Source organism: Anoplophora glabripennis, unplaced genomic scaffold (genome assembly GCF_000390285.2).
Source record: "Anoplophora glabripennis isolate ALB-LARVAE unplaced genomic scaffold, Agla_2.0 scaffold1, whole genome shotgun sequence".
Taxonomy (NCBI): Eukaryota; Metazoa; Arthropoda; class Insecta; order Coleoptera; family Cerambycidae; genus Anoplophora; species Anoplophora glabripennis.
This window is the reverse complement of record NW_019417028.1, coordinates 1,675,935-1,699,665: the sequence shown is the minus strand read 5'-3', so window position 1 is coordinate 1,699,665 and position 23,731 is coordinate 1,675,935. Positions and strand designations below refer to the sequence as shown.

Genomic DNA, 23,731 nt, shown 5'->3' with positions numbered 1-23,731 from the left:
GCTCGCGCCGCGCTCGAATGCTTCGGTTTGACGCAGAGTTCAAAATGAAGAAGTGGCTAAAATGAACCACAGTATTTTTTTTATTGAAAATATAAATCTTCCACTTCAATTTTTGTAGAATGGACGCTGTAGACCTTAAATAGCGGCTTGTTCAATTTCTTGAAAAAAAAAAAAAAGAATTAACTCGGCTCCAGAATGTCATAGAGCAACGTTTTTTTTTTAAATCGCTTAAAATGCCAGCAATCGATTCCTGTAATAGGTATTATCGAGAAATGAAAATCGAAAAAGATATTCAAGAAAAACGCGACCAAAAATTTTTTACTTTTTTCAGTCAATTCACAAATGAATAAAATTGTTATCACTCTTTTTTTACCATATTAGTACAACTCTTAAGGAAAAAAATGAGCACTGATTCATTTCTCTACGACTATTCGTCGAGCAAGAAAAGTCGATTTTCGAGATAACCTTTTTTTCGAAAAATCGATATAACTGGAAAAATTTTTAATATTTTTTAATTTAAAAAAAGGTACTTTTTTGCTTGCCGAGAGCTACATTTACAGCAAGTAACAAGTTTCAAAACCTTAATTTGCAGGAGATACAGCAAAAACAAAAAAGTCGATTTTTGACGGTTTTTTCGATATATCTCGAAAAGTAATATAGCAATCAATATATTTAAAAATACGAATCGATAGGTTTTTTTAATAATTAGAACTTTCCCATTTAAGTTTTTTCGATTGGACTTCAGTTTTTTTATTAGCGAAAAACCGTTTTTTGACTTTTATAAATCTTCTTTCTTAGAATTATTTTCCTATATCACCATATTTTTTGTTTCCAGGTAGTATTTTCTTTAATTTAACATAAGGCCGTGACAGAGTGATTGGACCACCATGTTTATTGGCACATGGAAACGACTTTGAACGATTTTTATAGAGCATATCGTCCATTGATGAATAATTCGTTTAATTTTTGTATTGAAAGGATGAAAATCATAGATTTTCTCAGAACTACTTACTGAGCAGAGGTACTATTAATTTTTCTCATGTTGGATATAGAAGTCATGTTTTTTAATCTGGCTATGCTGATTTGAAACCGGGCTTTCAGTCCTGGTTCGTCGAAACAGGGAAAGCACTTCCTTGCATCCGTAGCTTGAAACTGGGTTGCAGCCATCCATCTGAAATGAGAAGAAAATTGAACTACCCAACAATTTCTTTCAGTGTGGGCGAGATGTACCTACTAGAAGGTACGTTATGTCATAGTTGTCATTGCCTTGTACCAATTGACAAAAGGCAAGACATGTCGGTAGTCTCACCTGTGACAAACTAATAAAGACCGAACTTCAAAAATAAAATATCCTCGTCAATGCAGGCTCACTCATAAATCTACCCCTCTACTACTATCGATTTCTCTACTATGTATTCAAAAGTACAATAAAGTAACAAACTATACCTTGTCTCGCCCTTCTCCTGATAACTGCTCCTGTAAAATCCTTGCAAAAGATCGTTCAACGTCCCCATAAACCTAAGATGAATATAATACTGATTCGGCGGAACAATTTCCTCGGCTAGATCAATAACCAGAAACTGTTTCTTTTTTATGTCCCTCGCGGATATGATGGAAACACTACCACCCTTCACGTCAGTAATGCTAAAACTGTCAATAAACAAGTCATCCGCGTGAAGAGTAATGTTATTGGTAGCACTGGTCACATTCACTAAAATCTGCACCTCACCTTGAAATCTATAATTCCCTTCTTGCAAGAAAGGGACTAGTCTAAGTTTATACGAATGCGGTACGACAGATGTTGGCAACCGTACATCTAAATCTTCTAAAGCATCAGTCTTCGTTTCTTCCGTGGTGGTGGCGAGCACTGTGGTTCCACTTTCTGTTTCTGCTTCAACACTCTCTGCCGTCGGAGATGATTCAGCCTGGTTCTGACAGGGAACTCCTGGTGAGTCTGCTTGTGATATGCCCGAGCAAGAGGAGAAGTTGTACACTAAAAGTCCCGTAGCCACCAAACAGCCTATGAATAACAGGAGGAGGAATATTCCTAAAGATTTAGATATCTGAACTTGCTTTCTCTTGCCGAATTTTGTTGTCACCACATCCATTATGATCAGATTCTCTCGAACCATGGGATCATGAATTTGAGCTATATCTGAAACAAATGTAGACATTAGATTTTTTACCATAGATCCTTGAATCAACGAAATTGAATGATTTACCAGGTACATGTGTATTGGAGGAGTAATATTTAATCAAATGGTCTCTTACAACTGGCATTAACCATATTTACAGTCTTACAATCTTACAGTTACGTACAAGATGAGATAGATTTAAAACATCACCACTCTTTAGGAGAATAATTAATACTGCTAATTGTCAGATATTTAAAAGCAAATGCAAATATAATATATTATCCTCAACAGACAGAAGAATTATTGACATAAGTACGGTCATGAACTTGACCTATTCATCGAATTTGAATGAATCACCTTAAGTTATTGAATTCTTATATACATGATTATTGATTGCAATTACTATAGTAGCTATGACTTATGTAATGTGTTGAAATAGTATTTCATTTAAGCTTAATTGTTTCTAGATCTTGGAACTTTCGACCAAAGTTGTCCTACAGACAAATTACAATATATATTTCCTTCAAATAATATATTACAATATTTATGAGTTGTCTATGTACCAGAAGACAAAAACATATCTCTTGAGAGTTAATAACAATAGTAAATTAAACTTTTATTATTCAATTTAAGGCAATACGTTTTATGAAAAACCCAAAATAGAACAATGATTCATACCAATCTACTTCTTAGAAAACTAAAATTCAAACAATCACTAAATTTCATCCCAATACATTTGGTCATTGCTGATTACTGTTGATACAGACACAGAATATTTGTAAGAAGAATCTCGATTTATATTTTGTTTATGTCACGTGGACATATTTTCATTCGTTTAGGTAATACGCATATTACAGACATTGAATAATTAGTTCCAAAAAGGCAATAATCTAATAATTATCTCTTCCAAGAAAAAGCGGTGTTTATCTCGCGATATTGAAGGGTCAGAACAAATGGCTAAATTTTGTATACAATGACCAATAATTTTAACAAAAAAATCTAGATAAAGCGTGATTTTTTTGTAATCTACTGATACTAATGTATTCACAGGCCGTAGATATTTCTCTCAGAAATTTAACTTGGAATTATTAGAATACCATAAATGTATTATTATATACATAAAATAGTAGAAATAGAATATTTTAAAATGTATTATTAATAGCTTAATATTAGCTGATTTCACTTAAAATGTCAGAGGAATTAACAATTACTTTTATCACGCAAGTATTTATAAATAAAATTCATATTCCCTGCGTGTTTTGTGACCTAATGACACCAAAATCTTGCTAAAATTAGGCGGCACGTTTTGAGAAAATATGTGATTGGATCCAATTTGTATATGTGGACATACGTACCTAAACGTTCCAATAAATTCGTTATTGGCTACCTAAATATTTAACACGCTTTGTAGGATATTAGGTCAGTTAATATATTTGATTTTTACTCGTAATTCTATTGTAAAGTAAAGAAGGTATGTTAATCCCATTAACTTCCCATTTTAAGATTTAGGAAAAGGATTTTTTTGTAAAATAACCTTTATTTGGAATTAATTTTTTAATTCCTAACATTTTTATCAATCAAATTTTGGAATAAAAAAATTGAAAAGAAAATTGCTGAACTCACGATGGTCTGTATGTAAAGAATTGGTGGTATGCGGTAGAGATGTAACTAGTTGGTTAAATAAACTGGAAAAATTGGAAAAACCCTCATTTTTCTTTCCTTCATTCCGAAGTAAAAAATTGAAAATATTGGAAAAAATAGAAAATGTGAAAAAACCACTTGAAATAAATATTTATTAAAACATTTTTCCAGCTATGTTTTGCTCAAGTAAAATCTCAATGATTATGAACGTAATAAATGCTAACAAAATTTATATATTTTTGATCGGGATGACTTCAAACCTCAAATAGTCGAGTGCATGTGCAAATTAATAAAAAGTAAATATAATCTTTTTCTTAAAATGATAAACAGAAACATAATCTTAATTTTTCAAGAATCAACAACGATAGAAACAAAATATCTGCAACTAAAAGAGCAAACAGTTCCTTGTCTGTGTCCTTGTTCTTGTTCTTGCTCTTGCTTTTGCTCTTCTGCTTATTCCTGTTCTTGTCCTTATTCCTACTATTTCCTTTTCTTGTTTTTAATCTTGTTCTTTGCCAATTTCTAATTTTTCCTTTTGTTCTCGTTCTGGCTCTTGTTTTCGTGCTCGTTTTCAATTTCGTTATAGCTCCTGTCTTCTCGTCTCGTCTTGTTGTTGTTCTTGCTTTTGTTTTTGTTCTTGATCTTGTTTTTGTTCTCTTGACAAGTTCTTGAACATATTCTTTTCTTGTTCTCGTTTTTGTTCTTGTCCTTACCCCTACCTCTGCTCTTATCTTTGCCTTTTTCTTACTCTCGTCATTGTGCATGTGCTTGTTTTTGTTCTCGTTCTTGTTCTTGCTGCATGTGAAAATTTAAATTCTTATATAATTAAAGAGCAACTACTTTTTCAAGCTTTAACACTATATTATTTCCTGAATGCATTTTTGTGGCATTCCATAAGTAGTTTTACTTTTTGAGATATTTTGTAACCGCAAAATAAAAAAATGTATACATTAATAAAAGATTCTATTTCGAAAATAACGCTCTTATAAAATACCTGTTGGTTGGATATCTTTAAAGATGAGGTAAGTAGTAATAAAATAGATGGCAATCCTTGTGAGTTTAAGTCCCCTGCATTGTGTATCGATTATTAAAATGTAATTTCATGTTAAACTTCAAAGCGATAAGTAGGTTACTTTTGGAAACATTGGTGAAATTCTTTGAAAATCTTACTGTAGTGTCTTGTGCCTTGAAAACTAAATACAATAGGCGTTATACAAAAACGTTCTTATTTTTTAACATCCTATTGTCCCTAGAGTTTATAGTATTATTATGAAATAGTCAATATTCGCTTCGTAAATGTACTAGTTCTATACTTATCAAAGACGAAATTATGCAGGCTCTACCAGTTGACATCACCCCAGCAGTTTCACCAAATCTATACGACTTTGTGTAACAATTATCTGGTCGTAAACAATGCTTTAATTGGATAATTAAGGCAATACTTGTCAAGATAAGGATGATTTATGGTTTGTATTCATCGGGAGGAAGTTTAGAGATATCCTATAAGACGTTTAGGTTAATATATTACGCACAGCCAAAAATTGTGACGGAGGAAGTTCGGAGCAACTAATTTTAAAGAGGCTGAGGAATGTGAAAAATTGCTCCCAGTCGTTGCGAAATATCAGCTCGTTGATTTATTACTCGATGGAATAATCTTAACTGCATAATTTTCAGACTCAACTTGGTACAACTTAAAGATTTATTTAATAAATCATAAAGTAAGAACTAATTCAGACTTATTGCTTATTATTACGAGCAAAAGGTAGGTATATATATATAGTCTGTTGCAAATTCGCTTCTCACTACAGGGATCTCGGAAACGGTAAGAGATACGAACTGGAAATCCGTTTTTGTTTCATTTCAGTCTTGTTTAAGGTGATATTGAAAAAAGAAGAACACTTTCTCATGGCAACTTTTTGCCCTCTATCGAATAGCATAATCAATTTTTATATGTAACGTTTCGTCTCTCCAGGACCAGCAACTTCATTTTTTTAAATACAACCCTGGAAATTTTACTGCATTTTTTGCAAGCCTTCATGACCCCCAATACTGTACTGCCTCAGCCCGAACCAGATTCAGACGTTTTGTCTCGAAAAAATCATCTTCACTGTATTCGATACTTATATGATGTGTAGATTATGGACAGAAAACTTCTTATTCAATAAACATCTCTCTGCTTCATTAGTATTATTGATTTATTATTAAATAAAGGAAGAAGAAAAACGCATGATATTTTAGTGGCACTTTCTCTTAAGAAACCTTATATTTTCTTGTTATGTCAGTTATTGCATAATTATTTCAAACACAAAAAAAATGAGCAAAAAACTAATTTCCAATAATTATTAAATGTTTCAATTGAACGTAAGCCAAGGTATTTATTTATACAGGGTGATTCAGAACTTATCCACAAAAAAAAAATTCTGGATGTACAAGGGACCCTTACAAATACAATTTTGTAAAGAAAAAATCAAAAAGGTCAGTTCGAAATTGATTAAAAAATACACTTCTGCATGGCACTAGAAACTGGTCCACTGTAAAACCTGACCTCGCACAATGCGACCGGAATGGCGGCGTGATAAAAACGGACAAAAACTTTCGCAAGGAAAGAAATATGTAAATAGAATTTTATCGCACCTATTTTATATCGGCAAATTCAAATGCTTTTGCCTTTATTAATTATTAATAAAATTAATTTGTGTTTTTAAATAATAAAATCATTTGACATACCCGATGCTGCAACAGCAATTGTTCAAAATTTCCATAAATTAAAACGATATCCATCAACTCTGAGTTGCTATACACGCAAGCCATTTTTGACACTAACTACTAAAAAACTGATGTAAATACCACAGATAATAGGTAAAAACTACCGCAACGACGGATTTCAGTATTAGGAGTCATATGGCTCTCCACGCGTATTGCGAATGACGCTAGGGACTACAGTTGTCCAGCTATGTAGTGGTTTAATGTGATATAACTTCAATAATTTTTTTTCTCAGAAACTATAAGGATTTTACAAAAATTTTTTTTACAATATTGACTCCATTTCTCATGCCGCATCTGTTCCCAAATTTTTTTGGATAAGTTGTGAAACACCCTGTATATGTATTTATATTTCTATTAATAACAAGATATATGTGTATTGTATCCATTTATCAAAATATACTTAAATGACGAAGTCATAGGGGAAAACTGAAAAACTTAAGAGTCCGGTCATAATTAAGTAATACTAGGAATTATTTAGAAAAATTAAAACTAAATACATTCGTAATAAATATTGCTGTTTCCTCTACTGAAAGTAGTTTGCAAATAATAACAATTAAAGACCTTTAAACTTATTTTTTTAAATAATGTATAATCATAGATGTACTTTGGATATTGTAAATATTTTTAATTGTCTCAAGATAGTGAGTTAATATTTCGAAATTATATCGAAGTGTCTAGTAAAAAGCGTTTCAAGCTCTTTTTGGTTGATTGGTTAATGGATAACTATGTATTTTTTTTATGAACGATAAATGATAACTTGATTCAACAAAATTTCATTTAAGATAAAAGCATTGTCATGACGTCAAACGTATACAGGGTGTTAACGATAAATTTTACCAAACTTTAAAGGCGTATTCTACCGATAAAAATGATCAAGTTTTGCCCCAACATGCATATACCACAATAATTGACGTAACCTCAATTACCACCACTTCTAGAAGTGGTGGTAATTCTTCTTGTAGGAACCTTTGATAAGTTCGACCATCGAGGGATATGGGTAAAAAGTAGGGACCAATCAAGTAATCACTCACAATGCCTGCCCAAACATTCAGAGAAAACTGTTCTTGGAATCGACACAAAACGTTGGCGTTTGTATAGTGTTTTGATATCTCTCAAAAATATTAGGTGTTGAATTTATTGTTACACATTTAGCAATAAATAGAAAATGATAGATAGCAACGTAGATACTTAAATATCTTCTTTTGATTTGATTTCTTAATTATTTAAAGACCAGTAAATTTTACGAATATTTTGCTTTATTGCCACAAATTGATTGTACATTTTAAAAACATTTAAAATTATTTAAAAAACCAGTGGCGTACGATTTTTCCAAAAAAGATACCCTACTCCCCCAATAACTACGCCACTGGAGTGTATTTTGGTATAAGTTATCCATGAAAAGATAATACCTACTAAAAAATGTCATCCCCCAAATTTTATCACAAAATATTTTTTGCTATTGAAGTTACAGAAAAAATCATATAAACGTTGATTATTTTCATCCGTAGAATACGCCATTAAAATTTGGCAAAACTTATCACTAACACCCTGTATGTCTCCGTCTTTACATTAAATTTAATATAAAATGAACAAAAATCCTGAGAACACTAACTAAGATCTAAGGTCATTCGTCAATAGGTCCACCAGACATATACCGGTTTCAAATTTACCAAGAATTACGAAATTGGAAGAGTATATCTTTTTTTATTTTCTTAATTGGATCACGTATCCTCTCCTACTTCCTGTCCTTTGAAAGGCACGAACCGAAACAAACAGCATCATCCGGATCAGTTCAGATTACATCGAATATCATCCCTCTACATCACGATCATGCAATCTCCCGCACTTTCATGAACTACTTCTGAATTTGTTCACAAGAGCAACACCAAAACGTGAAGGAAGATGCAAAACAAACAACGCCTCGATTTATGTGGTCTAAGATTTCGCTTTGAGTGACTATGCGTAACTTAATAGTACCACAATAGGGGCAGTACAGAGGCTCACCCGCATATTTCGCTTCCTTTGGAAATGTTAAGTGGACCATGTTCTTCGGATACAATTAAAATTATCTTGTGGCAAGCAAATCAAGCAACGGCAATAAAATCATTTAAATAACATTATTTTAAAGACTCCTACCACCATCTTAGCGCTCATTGAACACATGTACGGAAAGATTTAAAGGTACAGGGTGTGTATTTTACCGCCTGTAAAGAAAATGTCAAAATTAACAAACAAATTTAAATTATCGAACTTATTTGTTGTACTGAAAGCGGACATTGGTTTTAGATATGTTATATTATACTTTCGAAATAATGTAAATGTAGAAGTTATGCGCAGTTGCAGTTTAAAATAAAAAAAAGCTATCACACTAATATGTACACTGAAAAAAAAAGTATTTGGGTCAAATGAGCAGATAGTTTTAAATGGGATTTTTTGTCCTAAATGTTAATTTACTCTATTCAAATGTATATACTTTCGTCAAACTACGTGAAATATATTAGTTTTGAAATTTATTATCTCGGATTTTAGCTATAATATCTCTTACAGTTATCATAAACTGCAAACATATTTGTTTCAAAACTACCAGTTCTTAAAATATATAAATATATTTAAAATTTAGTATTAATATAGGAATTATTCAAGACAAATGTAGCATATTATAATTAAACTTATGTTTTCTTGAAAGAAAATTGTAGCAGGTCACAGATTGGCATACGTGGGAACTTATGAATGAATGATCCTAGTACACCAGGAAAATTAGCGAAAATAAAAGAGAAACTCGAATAAAGTCCTATCTGCGAGATTATTGTAAAATTGTCTAAAGGAACATAATACGATAGCTTCATTTATTTATTTAATAATAGTAAAATAATTCCGAAATTGAAATTTTAATTAATATTTCGTTTAACAATAATTTCTGTGACATTTTTGTAAATTAAAACAAATTAAGTATAAAAGATGCAGGGCTATTCTACGAATTCGTAAATATGCCCATTGTTATTTTTTCTAAGTTTCTACGATGAATAGAAGCCGAGATATTGCAAAATTTACAGCGCGCATCAATTTGAACTTCTCTCTAAAAGACTCGTGAGTCGTTAATTTTACACATTTTTCAATGCAATTCACGGGAAATTGTAGTTTACGTCGTAAACTTTATTTTGCGAAAAATTCAAGTCTTAATATTTATAAACAATTGCGCTACGATTTAAAAAAAATCTTATCTTGACTCCTGTTGGTCGTAGAGGGTACTTTTTTTAAAAAAAATTTTTGCCAGCTAACCATTTGTATCTGTTTTCGGTGAGGTAGCATAAATAGCAACAATTTTATTCAAATTGTTTATAAGCGAAAAACGCACGGTTTTTTAATGCACAATTTGAGAAAGTTAGTGTCAAAAAAACGGTGATATTTTTTAATAGGTCGGTTAATTACGTCTTTAAGATTACAATGACCCTTTCAGAATCATGTTTGCACCTACAGCGCCGACTTTTGGCACTCTTTTAAAGTATGACAAAACCCTCAACTTGTAATAGGTTTAATAAAATTTTAACAATAAATGCGATAGTTATAAACAAATTAAAAAATGGGCACTTTTCTTGTTTTTCTGCAATAACTTTTTTGTTTATTAACAGATTTTAATTTAACAAGTCTCATTTTGTAGATAATTTTACTCCCTACAAGCTGTCTGAGAGTCACTTTTCGCTAAAATTGATGGTTTTCCCTGCAAAGTTGAAAAACTGTTTTCCTCACTTATTTAAATAGAAAAGTTAGCTAATAAAAGTTTTTGACTCACGAGATGAGAGATGTCTTGTATTATATTGCTTCAGACAATTTTACAATAATCTCGCAGATAGGACTTTTTTCGAGTAAAAATATTTGTTGGCCTATAGCTGTTGTACTATATAGATGTTGTAAGTTTGTAACAATATATTTTTTATTACTGAGACATATTTATATCCAAATATATTCTTAGAATAAGTATATACAATCATTTGACCAAAACTATTCAATTTTATATTAAACAAACGATACATTAATATACAATACAAAACATGTTTCTATAAAATCTATATAGATCATAAAATTAAGAATAGAATTCGTTTAACAGTAAGTATCAGATATTTATTTTAAATTCTGCCTATTTTTAAAGTAAGAAATTTCTTGAAAGAAGAAAATATTTTCTTTTCGTGCGATACCATGAATTTTTTTTGCGTGTATAAAACAATAGACAGCGGGTATATGTTTTAGAAACTATATTCTCGCCTTTGTCATAGTCGTGTGTTCATTTAAATATTCTCGAGAAACATTCTATTCTGTGCATTAGAAATCTTCGTTCTTAAAAAAGTATATAATCTAATAATATATATATATATAATATATAGATATAATATATCTATGTATATAATATTATCAAAAAGATATATTTCGGATATTACTGAATTTTTGGTTATTTCGTGCAATAGTTTCATGTGACTGAGTATAACTAGTGTGACAAAATATAAATTGTCAATTAAAGGTCTTTGCGTTGTCATCATTAATTACTTGTTATTGTAGATATTCACAACTGTCCTAAATAAAACTTAAAACGTAACCATCAATGAACTTTATGGTCCGTTTGAAACAACAGAATAATATTAATAACCAGTTGTACGACCAGCATCTAGTAAGCTATGTGGCTGCAAAGTAATTGGAAAAACTAATAACTTGATTTAAAAAGTTGTTGAATCATTTCGTTCTAAATTCTTCATAATAATTTCTCTATGCGTTACTGATTTTCAAGTTGCCGTACTTAAATTCAATATTAACAAAAGTATGTAAAGTTATAAATTTATAGGTCATTCCATCAGAAAGAGGAACAAATAAGACAAGAAATAATTTAGGAGATATTCAATATCTGTTTTCAATACTCAGGAGTAAATTAGGAAGAATTACAGTCTGCTTTATGCAGGTTGCAACAATACATATTTCAAACTGTCCATAAGTAAGCTGGTATGCATTTTGTGCTCAATGTCTTCCCAGCGATCAATGTTTCCTTCCATGTGTTGGTCACTAATAAAAAATTGAGCTAAATCAAATTGAGCTAAATCAGCATCAACAGTTTGTTCATCTTTCTGATACATATGGTACTGTATTTTAAATAATCTATCTCTCCCGTTATTTTCTTAAAAACCCTTAGTGTTCGCTTACGAGTCAGTTGTGGTATCAGAACGATAATTGCCGTCCTTATAATTAGCCAGCCTAATTAACTTAAATTGATACTCGCATATTGCGTGAGAGTCCTACCAAGAAAACAATCCATTTAAATTACGCTGTTCCTAATAAGTTCGAACGAAGTCATTTAACAGAACAGCCCAAAGTGTTGAACGCCGAACGATGAAGTTTCCGTTTCAATTTTCGAAGTTTATTTTATTTAATTCGATTATTTTCGACACGGAACCTCAAAGAAACGGCTTTTGTTTGAAACGGATTTCAGTTGTCACTTCCCTGATTAATGGATCTTCAAATAAATAAGGCGAGATAAATAATTTTGGGTAAAACAAGTGGCGAACAATGGTTTATTTTATTACGGTACAGGCAATTACATTTAAATTCACTTTTAGACTCGCCTTAACTATTATATTTAAATAGATCGTGTTTATTGTAAGGTACATGAGAGAACAAAGAAAAAAACGATCTTTTTACACTTCTAGTGTTGGTAAATCAACGAATTTTATTAAAATTTTATTGCACCCTTCCTTCCCAAGATTTAAGTCAATAGATCTCTCAGTAATTTTTCATTTTTCAGTTTTGACAGTGTCTAAAAAAAATAAAATTTATTTAATTTTTTTTTTACTTTTTTCACTCTAAGTTGTGAAAAACTTTATTTATTATGAATTGGCTGTCAAAAACTATGACCAGTATATATTAGACATTCCAAGCTATCCAGCAATTCCTCTTGGCATTTTCTCACTCCATTACGTTGACTAAGAAATAGGTCACTTGTGTTGTTGCTGGTGATTTAAGAATGGTGTTTGTTATAAATTTTAAAATTTTATTTGGTCACCAGTAATAAAAGTTCGAGATTTATTGGTTTTCGATATTGGAAATTTCACTATCAACAATATAACCAATGTCTTCTACATCATCAACTCTATTCTATGAAACTCATCTCTTCTAAGTAGAAAGACCAAAAATTGCTACAGTCTACAATTATGAAATATTTACAAATAGTCACTCCACTAAAGGAATTATCGCCTCTGTTTGTAAACGGTTAAGTTAGAAAATTTAAGATCGTTTCGGCTATTTCAGCTATCAAGCCTTCTATGTGGAATATTCCGATCAAAGACTGGACGGTTTTACATGTTTTATTCTTTCGGTAACATTTTCCACAATAATGTTAGCGCTTTTTTAACCACACCAATCTTACAATCGTAATACACTGAACCATATTACTTTAATGACAACTAAAGCAAAGATTAGGGAGATGTGGCATCGTCTGTAATTTCAAATTAGTTTTTCACTATTCTATCTATAAGTGTGAGAAAAAGGCCAGATCGCTAAGTAGGTTGCTTACAAAGACATTGAGTTGTCCAATGGCATTGCAGCATTCCCGAAGCGGAAATACTTCATCGGTGTTATAATTTAATTTCCATTATTTGAATTATTAATCAGTTTAATAATTTTTTAATGAACATTCGCACAGGTGTTTCACTTTTTATTCCTTATGCGACAAAATGACAACTGTGAAGCTTCAACATCCTTTAAAACTAAACCATTTGAAACACACATTAATATACTGTATCTTATTGTAGTATTCCATTGGGTCAGGACTTGATTTATATAATAATATCATGTGCATGCATTAATTAATAATCCAATATATAAAATGGGGTTACCTGATTGTAAGGTACGTTTATTCCTTCAAACATGATTGCATCCGACAGCTGGAGGTTTTTTGTATTCAAACCATTTGCCCAGCGTGATAAATTTTTTTCACCGTTCCCACGATAGACGGTCCTTCATGGGTATTTCTCTATAGTTACTTATTTACTTCTTAGGTGAACATATGATTATAACGTTCCAAACAAATACAAATTTTTTCACATAGAAAATACCGCTCAACCTTTCAAACGGTTTTTGAAAAATTGAAATCGGTTGATTAGGACGGCCACAGTAAATTTTTAAAATTAACACTCTTTTTTTATTTTTAAACGATTAGATTACATTTATCAATTTGCAATTTAGTTTCTTTCAAAAATTATAATTTTAAAGTACTATTTTGTCTTAATTTTATCTGTATTTAACAAAAAAAATAATTTCCAATTAAAAAAAATTTGTTTAAACAAAAATTGTAATAATTATTTGCGAAAAAATTTTCAAGTATCTAGATGCTTTATTTGAGGCATTTTGAAAATTCGAAAATTTTTATCAAAAAGTTATTTTGCGAAAACTATCCAACCGATTTTAATGAAATATGGTGTGTTGTATTATTATACTCTAAACTTTTTTTTACCAAAATTAGAATGGCCTCGGTACAATTAAAATATTTTTAAAAAATTATCCAAAAAGAACTTGATTATTATGCTATTTTTTCATCAATTATTGCTATTTTGCATCATCGGTAATAAATGTAAACATTTTTAAGTTACAGTGTATTGTGCAAAATTCAATTCTAAAACTTTTTTCCTCTTCAATTTTCTTCTAAAATGCATAGGTTGGAAGATATAAGTAAAAAATTCAGATAAAATAGGTATTTTTTAAATTTTTTTAAATATTTTTACAACTTTTAAAATGTTCCGGATCGCGCCCAGATCTAGAGATCTACACTTTTATTATGTGGGTTGTACTAAAAGTAATCCAGAAAAAAATTGCTTTCCCCCTCTCACATCCACCTCAAAACAGACCCGCCCTGGTCTACTATTACTAAAATGAAATTTTGACAGTTTAGTTACATTTTTATTGAGTATGCCACTGTCTAGTTAACCAAAACTCTTATGTTCACATGAAGAAGAGGCAGATACAATTAAAACTTATTCATTATTTATTTTATGTGAAAATTTCATTTCAAATTATATAAAATCTGTCACTACCATTGAAAGTTTAACTGATCAGTCAAAATTTCATATGGAATAACATTTAGATGCTTCGTTTTCAAAAAACAACCTTGGATGATCCTTCATATCGACGAAAACAAGAAAATAAACCATATTAATGAAATATCATCATAATCAGAAAAATGTGGTATAATAAAAATGAAAAAGTTCATTAGAATACCCATAAGAAAACTAAACATTTTTTCTTAAATTTGCAATATCTCAAGTACCAAGAATTTAACAATTTGTTCTAATTTATTGTTTTTTCGTGTTTACTGTATGTACAGCTGAGGACAAAAAGTTTCCTACCTGAAACTTTTAAATATTTTTAAAGACAAGAACTACTAAAATCTTGTTTTATGATTGGCCAGAAGCGATTTAGGACGGAAACTTTTTATTGTCCACACCTGTACCTATATAAAAATATCTATTTGATTTTACTAATTCACAAATTCATAAAAACAACTCCAAATTTTTTTTATTTATTTAAAACTTATTGAATGGTAAACTGGAGAAACTTTCTCCTTTCCTAATAAACATCTGAACTATTCAATATGTTGCTTGTAAGTTTGTAAACTACATATAATGATGTTAAATATATCAGATAAGAAAATATATTCCCGTGATCAAAGTTTATCGTTAGTTTACACTCTGCTAAACTTAAACGAATATGTACTCGTATAACACAGTTATCGAAGTTATTGAAGTTTTCCGATGCTTCACGCTCTATTAAACGCAACTGTTATACACACATGGATGAGATTAGTTTTCCAAAATTTCAAATAAAGATTACACATAATAGAAATAATATACATTTGGGAGACGTCACGTTAGAACAGAATTAATTATATTTACAATTTCTCATTCAATCAGTAGATAATACCACAATTGTATAATGTTTTACCAAATTGCCCAATTCAGTGATATCTAATTTTGTGCAAAAAAGGACTATGAAATATTCCTTTTCAAATTGCTGCCACGTTGACATCGTTTGCGGGAAAGTGGAGATTGGATAGGTGTCTAGCAACAGCAAAGACAGTAGATTCAATCATCCGGATAGACATGCAAGAATCACTCAAGTTTAGGTCTCATTAAATAGAGTAAGATATTTGCGTTGTTGTGTATTTATTTCATAGAAGACGCAACAACCCAATTTATTCACATTTTTAACTACCTATACAGTCATGTTTTGGAGATGTTTCATATTTTCGAGAGTGCTACAATTAATTTTGTTTAAATAACGAGCGTTCAAATAAAAACGTGGTCAAGTTGGTTCTGAAAATTTGGACGTAGGGCGTAGCGTATAGCAAATGAACTTAAATGTCATCTGTCAAAGCGCTATATCGCCGCTACTAATTTGAATATTTTCGTTTTAAAAAGCGTTTAAAATGGTGTTTTCTCAAGAACAAAAAGTGTTTATCATAGAGTCCTACTTTAGAAATGGACGCAAGATTGATGGAATATGGAAGTATTCTATTGAGGAATGTTTCATAGAATTTCAAAATCAATTTCCCGGCGTTGTTGAGTACAAAATTTTTCAAAGTGCAGTTCAGCGTTGTGTTAATGTTTTTCGTGAAACGGGCAGTGTAACAAGAAAAGAAGGAAGCGGCCGACCTAAAAAGCGGACTGAAGAATTAAAAGAAAATGTCCAACAAATAATGGAAAATGCGCCAAGAACTTCTGTACGTGTTTTATCACAAATGGTGGGAGTATCAGTCGGTACCTGCCACACAGTGTTAAAAAAAGATTTGCGTTTGTTCTCCTATCGTTTAACTTGTCAGCAAGAACTTCATGAAGTTGATTTTCCGCGACGGGCTGTATTTTGTGAATGGTTTTTAAACAACTACGGTGAACTTCATAATATCACCTTTTTTTCTGATGAAGCCTGGTTTCATTTAAGTGGTTACGTAAACTCACAGAATATGAGAATGTGGTCTTCTGAAAAACCAGATAACTTTTTTGTCGAGGGCCCTCTACACGCTCAAAAAATTGGAGTTTGGTGTGCTCTCAATCGAAGGAGGATTTATGGACCTATTTTTTTTAATGGTACTCTTACTGCGCAAAGGTATAGAGAAGAAATTATCGCTCCTTTTGTTAACCAGCTGGAAGAAAACGAAATTACAAACTTTTACTTTCAACAAGATGGCGCAAGGGCACATACGGCAGGCGAGACGATGAATATGTTGAGGGAAGTTTTCCAAAATCGACTAATAAGTCTCAATGCTGAACATGAATTTCCACCGAGGTCATGTGATATTACGCCGTGTGATTTCTTTTTGTGGCCTTACCTTAAAAACACTATTTTTGAACTGCCTATTCCTGATTTAAACCATCTGCAGGCTCGACTTATAGACAAGATTCGTGAAATTAACAATACCCCGAGCATCTTAGAAAATGTCTTTAATTCTTTGAGGAACAGGTGTGAAAAGTGCTTGGAACAAGGAGGGGGACACTTTCAGCAGCTGCTTTAATTTATTGTTATAACAAGGAGGGGGACACTTTCCGCAGCTCCTTTAATTGTTTGTTATTGTTATCACGATTATTCTTTAAAATAAAGTTATATAGTCATTAACGTTATTGAAACTGACAGCTGCTATACAGCTCGTTGAGAAATGAGGTTAAGTTGGTCGCCCTACGTCCAATGTGTCAGAGCCAACTTCGACTACGTTTTTATTTGAACGCTCGTTATTAAGACAAACCGACATAGTCCATTCTAATGGAACTGTCTTTATTAAGGAGATCTTAAATTAGCCGAAAAATAGAAAAATGCCTTAACTACGACACATTGTATTGTATATATTTAACTTTTAAGCAACACTATTATTGGCTGTTCTTGGTACTGCCCCTAGAAACATAGTAACCTAACCTACCCCGACATAATATTATTTTGCGGAATTCCTATAAAACGCAATAATGAAAAAATTACACCATTTATCAAAAGAGTCAGATATTTTATTTAAATAACATCGCAAACAATTTTAAACTTAAATTATACTTAAACAAGTTCAAAGCGTTTCAAATGAGTTTATAACTGAGATTCGTCCATGATATTCTTGACAGGGTTCTTTCTGCCTTTCCTTCTATATAACTGAAGGTCGACAACGTGACGATGTGTTAAGGAAGTAGATTAGTAGAAGAAAGTATCAGAACGTCTGAAACTTTAACAGAACAGTGACACACATTAAAACCTTTAAATATTTTAAATCTTATCAGTAGTGAACAGCAAATGTTTCAACAATTTTTCCTTTCTAACAAGAAAGTGAAATTCTGGATCATTTCAAATAAGCGCTTGTTGCGATGGTTTTTCTTTCAGAGATTTTTAACATCTCTCGACAAAAAATTGTTCACTGGCACGCCAGATCGACAGGGCAGTCGTTAGGGTGCCGCTAGAAGCGTATCGAATAAATTGATCGATGCGAAGCTTCATATCAGAGGTAGACATGTATGTTATTGTACATACAATGACGCAGATAGCGAGATTACTAAAATGTGAAATAATTACTATTTTTTTTTTACTTTTGTGCACATTATGTTCTTGTCGCTACCTAAATTTATTCGCGAATTTTTCCATAAAAGCTTGATAACAACCTGCCTGTCGCAACCGAGATAATAGCGGCTGTAGTAGCCTGTGTATTGCGTAATTCTATTAGCAGCAGAAAGAGGGTTTAGCCTGACAATGCGGCACGTTGGCGAATAATAACTTCGTGTAATAAATAAGACATTTAATATCCTCGTGTTGAATACGCCAGAACTTCGTTCGAGCCTATTCGCTGACAGAGCCATCATCCAATGGAAAAATGACGTCATTTATCAAAACGTAGCTTAAGGATGTTTTTTAAGTTCCTCAAATTTCAGGAAGTTGTTCCTTGGATCATTCTAGACCGAAAAGTTTTAATAAATGTCTATTGCATTTCCAAATTCTTGGTATCATAGAACAATGTAAAACTTGATTTGAAAAGTTTTTTTTTAGGAAATTTTTTTAAATTTATCTGAATTAATTTTATACCTATGGAGTAATCTGTTTTTGTTCTCGCAAAATTAAGAATAACTTTTCCATTGAAATATGTTTGACAGTGCAAATATTTTATTTGTTTATTTGCTTCTATAGCTGGTGTATGATATTTGTTCTATTAATACGTTCTTTTAATATTTGTAATCAACAAAGATCCAAGGTCATGGAGAAATTTTTTTGGTTCTTTCATTTTTTATTATGTGTTCGTTTATTTATTAACCTTTGTCTTCGCCTATCCTATTATTTTGATCCAGACTACCTCTACAATATAATTTTTATTATTTTCGCGAGGGGTACTACCAATTCAAAATTTTGAATATCTTGTTAACTACAAATATTAAAAAAAGTAATAATAAAATAAGTATCAAGTGACAATTCTGGTTGTATTAAAACAACATGTCATTCAGTTTCTGGAATTATATTAATATAAAATATTGTCTAAGCTCATTTTTCAAATTAATACCGTATATAAAAATATTTATGTGACTTAATAACTGTTTCAAATTTTATTTAACTCGATTCGAGAAAATTATGTAATTCGTAGATAGGTATTATTGTTTCAGCATGTGAAAACTGAGCTATATTTTACGACAAATCTATTTTGGCGTATACTTATTCCAATACAACCTGATACAACTGATTCTGAAGCGTACGAAACTCGGTTTCTTTTCATTAAATACAACCAAACAAATAATAATTACAATTACATTACAAACATTAATAAAAAGGCAGATGCTATATCTTGCATTTTATACATATTTGGGATTTTTAGCCAGGAAAATAAAGACGTAATTAAAGAAAACATTAAATTTTATAGGACTGGGACAGATGTATTACATGTTAATTGTCTTCTAAATATTTACAATAAAATCCTTACACATTATGAAATAGCTTAAATCGTATTTTGATATATTGTATCAAAAATAATTGTTGAGTAAATTATAAACGTACCCCGTCGAAACTGTGAGTAAGTTCATAAAAAAAGTTGACCCAGTCATACCCCTGCTTGCATTTTCCCATGGCATACTATCAGATGTGATTCACAACCTTTACCAACAAAACAGAGGAACCCTTACGTTATTCTACCAATTTTATACCTCCCTAACCTTTGAATCGTTACCCTCTGGACAAAATTTTGTAAGAGGTGTACAGACTATAATCGCTTGGCTTTTATATAACTATTAATCTTTTTCTTTCGGTAACAATGTACTGTTCTATAATAATTTATTTCAACACACTGCAAGTGCAGAAAGTATTAAGAAGATTTGGTGTTATTATTACTGTTATTATTTCTTTTTTTATTTATTAGTCACAATCATTACACTGACATGAAATTTTTGAACTTTACTAACGACGCACAATATTGATAAAATTATGCGGAATAAGAAGGAAGATTAAAAAATATATTTCAGATATAAGTTATACACATTATTACAAAAATAAATATTATACGTTATTTTATGTAATAACACATTTGTAAATATGTCCGTTAAAATATAAGTTAATCTAAAGTTTGTTTAAAATTGTACAAATTTTAAATATAATTTGAAAATATTAGTTACAGGATGTTAGTGATATACTCTGACTAACATCTATGGTGGATTCACGTCATAAATCAGTTTAAAATTTCCTAGAAAAGTGTGTGTCTGGAAGCACTTCATTTTCGAAATAAAGAGTATTGAAATTAAAAAGAAAAATACAAATTATTAAATTCACTTAAAACGGTAGAAGCAATTTTATTATTGTCTTTCATTGGTGTCTATTTAGCTGTTCAAAATTTAAAAAAATGTAGCAAAAACCTGTATTAAAAACTTTCCAGAGCTTTATACTTGTCAACAACAATAAACAAAATTGCCAATATCTGTTACAAGGACATAGTTGTCTTAACTATGTACCTATTTTTTTTTCCAAGATAAAATTTAAACCCTTTACTATCCTTTATATGTAGCTAGTACCAATTTAAATATGGTATTTAATTAATTTAATTTAATTAATATACTCTGTATGTCGTTTGGTACACTTAATAAAAAAAATGTCAACGATAAATGTTCTGATCTGCAGAAAAGTGAGCTTATATGTAAACAACTCTTCCCAGTATATAAGAAAAATGGTTTTCTGACATGCTAGGATATATTTTAAGTTAATATAAACTTTTTTTATCCATGTTTTAAGCTTAGAAGAGGGAAATATATTTACTTAGATAAACGGCGTCGATAATTGTAAATTAAGGAAAAAGTTGTCTCAAAACTCCAAAATATTAAGTGAATCTCTTAATAATATAACTTATAGCTGTATAAATGACAAATGAACATTAAAAACAAATAAGTGATTTTCAAAATTTCGTGAAAACTTTGAAATCACATTTAGGAAACGAATAAATATCTCGTAAATAACTTACCTATGTTTTTAAAACTTTGGGCGCGTTCTTTCAAGCCAGTCGAAGGTACATCATATTGACATCACACCAAAACACTTTTATGTACACAATAAGCAGCGTGTTTCAAGTAACCCCAGTCGTATAATACTGAATTTAAAGCTTGGCGCTAGATTGCGCATGGACCTAGTTTTCCACAGCTTTGCGCTTACACTCACAGTGTGAGACAAACTTGGATATTTAAATTCAATGTGGACCTCCTATTTTTCGAAATAGTCGTTGAAGTAAATTGAGCATATTCGATATTACTAAATATTTTTGCCTTATGCCAGTTTCACAGGTACATAAGACTGGCAAGCAAATTTAAAATTTTGTAATTTTCATTATTTCAAAACAGAATATCACTAAACTAAAAACAAACTTTGCAATTTTGATCATGTCAAAATCTGTCATAAATGCATAAAAGAATTTTGGAAACCGTTTTTGTATACCTAACATACCCATATCTCTCAAATCAGCGGTTTTCGTAATAATGACGTTTGAAATGCGACAAATGGAAAAGAATTATGTTTAATTAAACATTATTTAAATAATAATTGCTTTATAATAAATGTTCAATGTTTTGTCCGTTTGCTTCAATACATTTTTGTAATCGAAGGATTGTTTCCCGTTGAACGTTTTCAATTACCTCTGCTGGAATAAGTCTTATTTCCTGGCATATCCTTTGTTTCAGATCATCAAGATTATTTGATCTATTCTCATAAACTTTAGATTTCAAATAACGCCATAAGAAGAAATCTAAAGGGGTTAAATCCGGTGACCTTGGTGGCCACTCAATCCAATCCAATTGGCCTCTGCGTCCAATTAATTTATTACGGAAAGTTAAGTCAAGAAATTGCCGAACAGCAATTGCAATATGAGGAGGTGCCCCATCGTGTTGGAACCATATGTCATTATGAGGTCAAAATCGTCTTCTAATAGTTCATTGTATCAACTGAACCTTATAAGGAGGATATTTATTTTTTCGGAGTATTTGTGACAGATCCCGATGACAAATTACAATTCCTGGAGATTGTTCTAACGGCTACATGGACATTATTTTCATTTTCTAGTAAAACGTCCATCATATAGAGAGAAAACGATTCCATTTCATTGACCTTGACCCTAAAATCTTTTGCTATATCAATTGTACATTCGATTATGTCAACCAAAGATTAATACCAAAATTGACATAGATCAGTTGTTGACCCTTAACTGGGAATAACTGTGCATAAAAATTAATCTCAATATAAAAGTAATTATTCACTGATGTGCTAATGAGTGTACCACAAAGTTCAGTTTTGGACCCAGTATTTTTTTTATTTTTTATAAATGACCTAGACTGTATGATACCATCTATTTTGATGACATTTCTTTGAGCACTAACGATGAGAATTTTGAGACAAAATGTAATTTATTATTAGATGACATAATAAAATTGTTTTCTGAAAATTCTTTATTTTCATAACGTTGGAGCAATTAATTGTTTAGTTCTGTGTATAGTAAGAAAAGTTGAATTTCATTTTAAGTACGACATTTGTTTCTCAGTCATTATGTTGTTTTATTTCGAAATTATACGTCATATTATAAAATTTTCAAACCTGGCACCTCTTTGTATTTACTATTTCAGTAATTAAGAATAGTTTAAAATACTTTTCAGCTTTTAAATTCGTAAGCTTCGAATTTAATCACAACTGTGCAATTATGTAATATTTAAACCAAATTGTGTGTCTCTATCTCCTTAGATATCGCGCTGCACCAACTGCTGTTACTTTTAATGATAAGACAAATGCATGAATTTGATTGGTGACATTCTTCAATAGAACACCTTGTGGATTATTATCCAGCTTTTCTATCTACATAAATAACAGATTATAAGAAAACACACTGTATATTTCACCACATAAGTCAGTCTAAACGTGACAAATCAGATTTCTGAAAGGAACAGATTTGAACGTAGTGTCGTTGCGTAAACTGGTGGGGTTCTATCCACCCCTTGTAATTCTATATAGACTCATAGGATTCTCCCCTATTGCTAACGTTACTGCGGATGGAATAGTTGTTAACAATACGATTCATGGGAATCAAATAGTGGGATTGTAGCGCGAGGATTAAGTTACTGTTAATCCTATGTTTCCTAGCAAATTCGGTAGAACATGTATTGTATAGGATCTATACAGGGATGGCCAGAAGTACGGAATAGAATTCATATCTTTTGAATGAGTTAATTTTTTTTAAACGCCGAAACATGTTAACCGATTTTGAATTTTTCCCATCTTTCGGTTATATAATAATTAATTTTTCTTCAACCCCCTAACCCCCAGCTACCCTTACTTTTTTTTGAAATGGAAACAAGGCATGAGGGGGCTCGTTGAAAAGCTTATAGAAAACCGAAAGATGGGAAAAAATCAAAATCAGTTAACGTGTTTCGGCGTTTTAAAAAAAATTAACTCATTCAAAAGATATGAAATTTATTCCGTACTTCTGGCCATCCCTGTATACTTTCTTTGTATAATCTCATGTTTATACGGGGTGTCCAGTAAAATATCTGCTAATCTTCGTCAATGCAAAATCCGTCAGTAACAATAATTATTCTTGATTAGAATAAGTTTTTTACTCTAACATGAATTATTACTTTTCCAGTGCATTTAATGTGCTACTTGAAGCTAAAGTAATTAAAACAATATCTTATCCA

General features: G+C 30.9%; 1 protein-coding gene across 1 annotated transcript in view; it reads right to left on the bottom strand.

Annotated features, from left to right (window-relative positions):
- LOC108916894 (aminopeptidase N-like) overlaps positions 1-21,127 on the bottom strand; it is a 29,475-nt gene extending 8,348 nt beyond the window's left edge. The window contains exons 1-3 of the mRNA XM_018723216.2: positions 21,022-21,127; positions 1,447-2,155; positions 1,013-1,171 (exon numbers count right to left, since the gene is read on the bottom strand). Coding sequence (XP_018578732.1) covers positions 1,013-1,171; positions 1,447-2,132 — 845 coding nt within the window. The 5' untranslated portion in view covers positions 2,133-2,155; positions 21,022-21,127. The remainder of the gene's footprint in view (positions 1-1,012; positions 1,172-1,446; positions 2,156-21,021) is intronic.
- Positions 21,128-23,731: the final 2,604 nt, after the last annotated feature.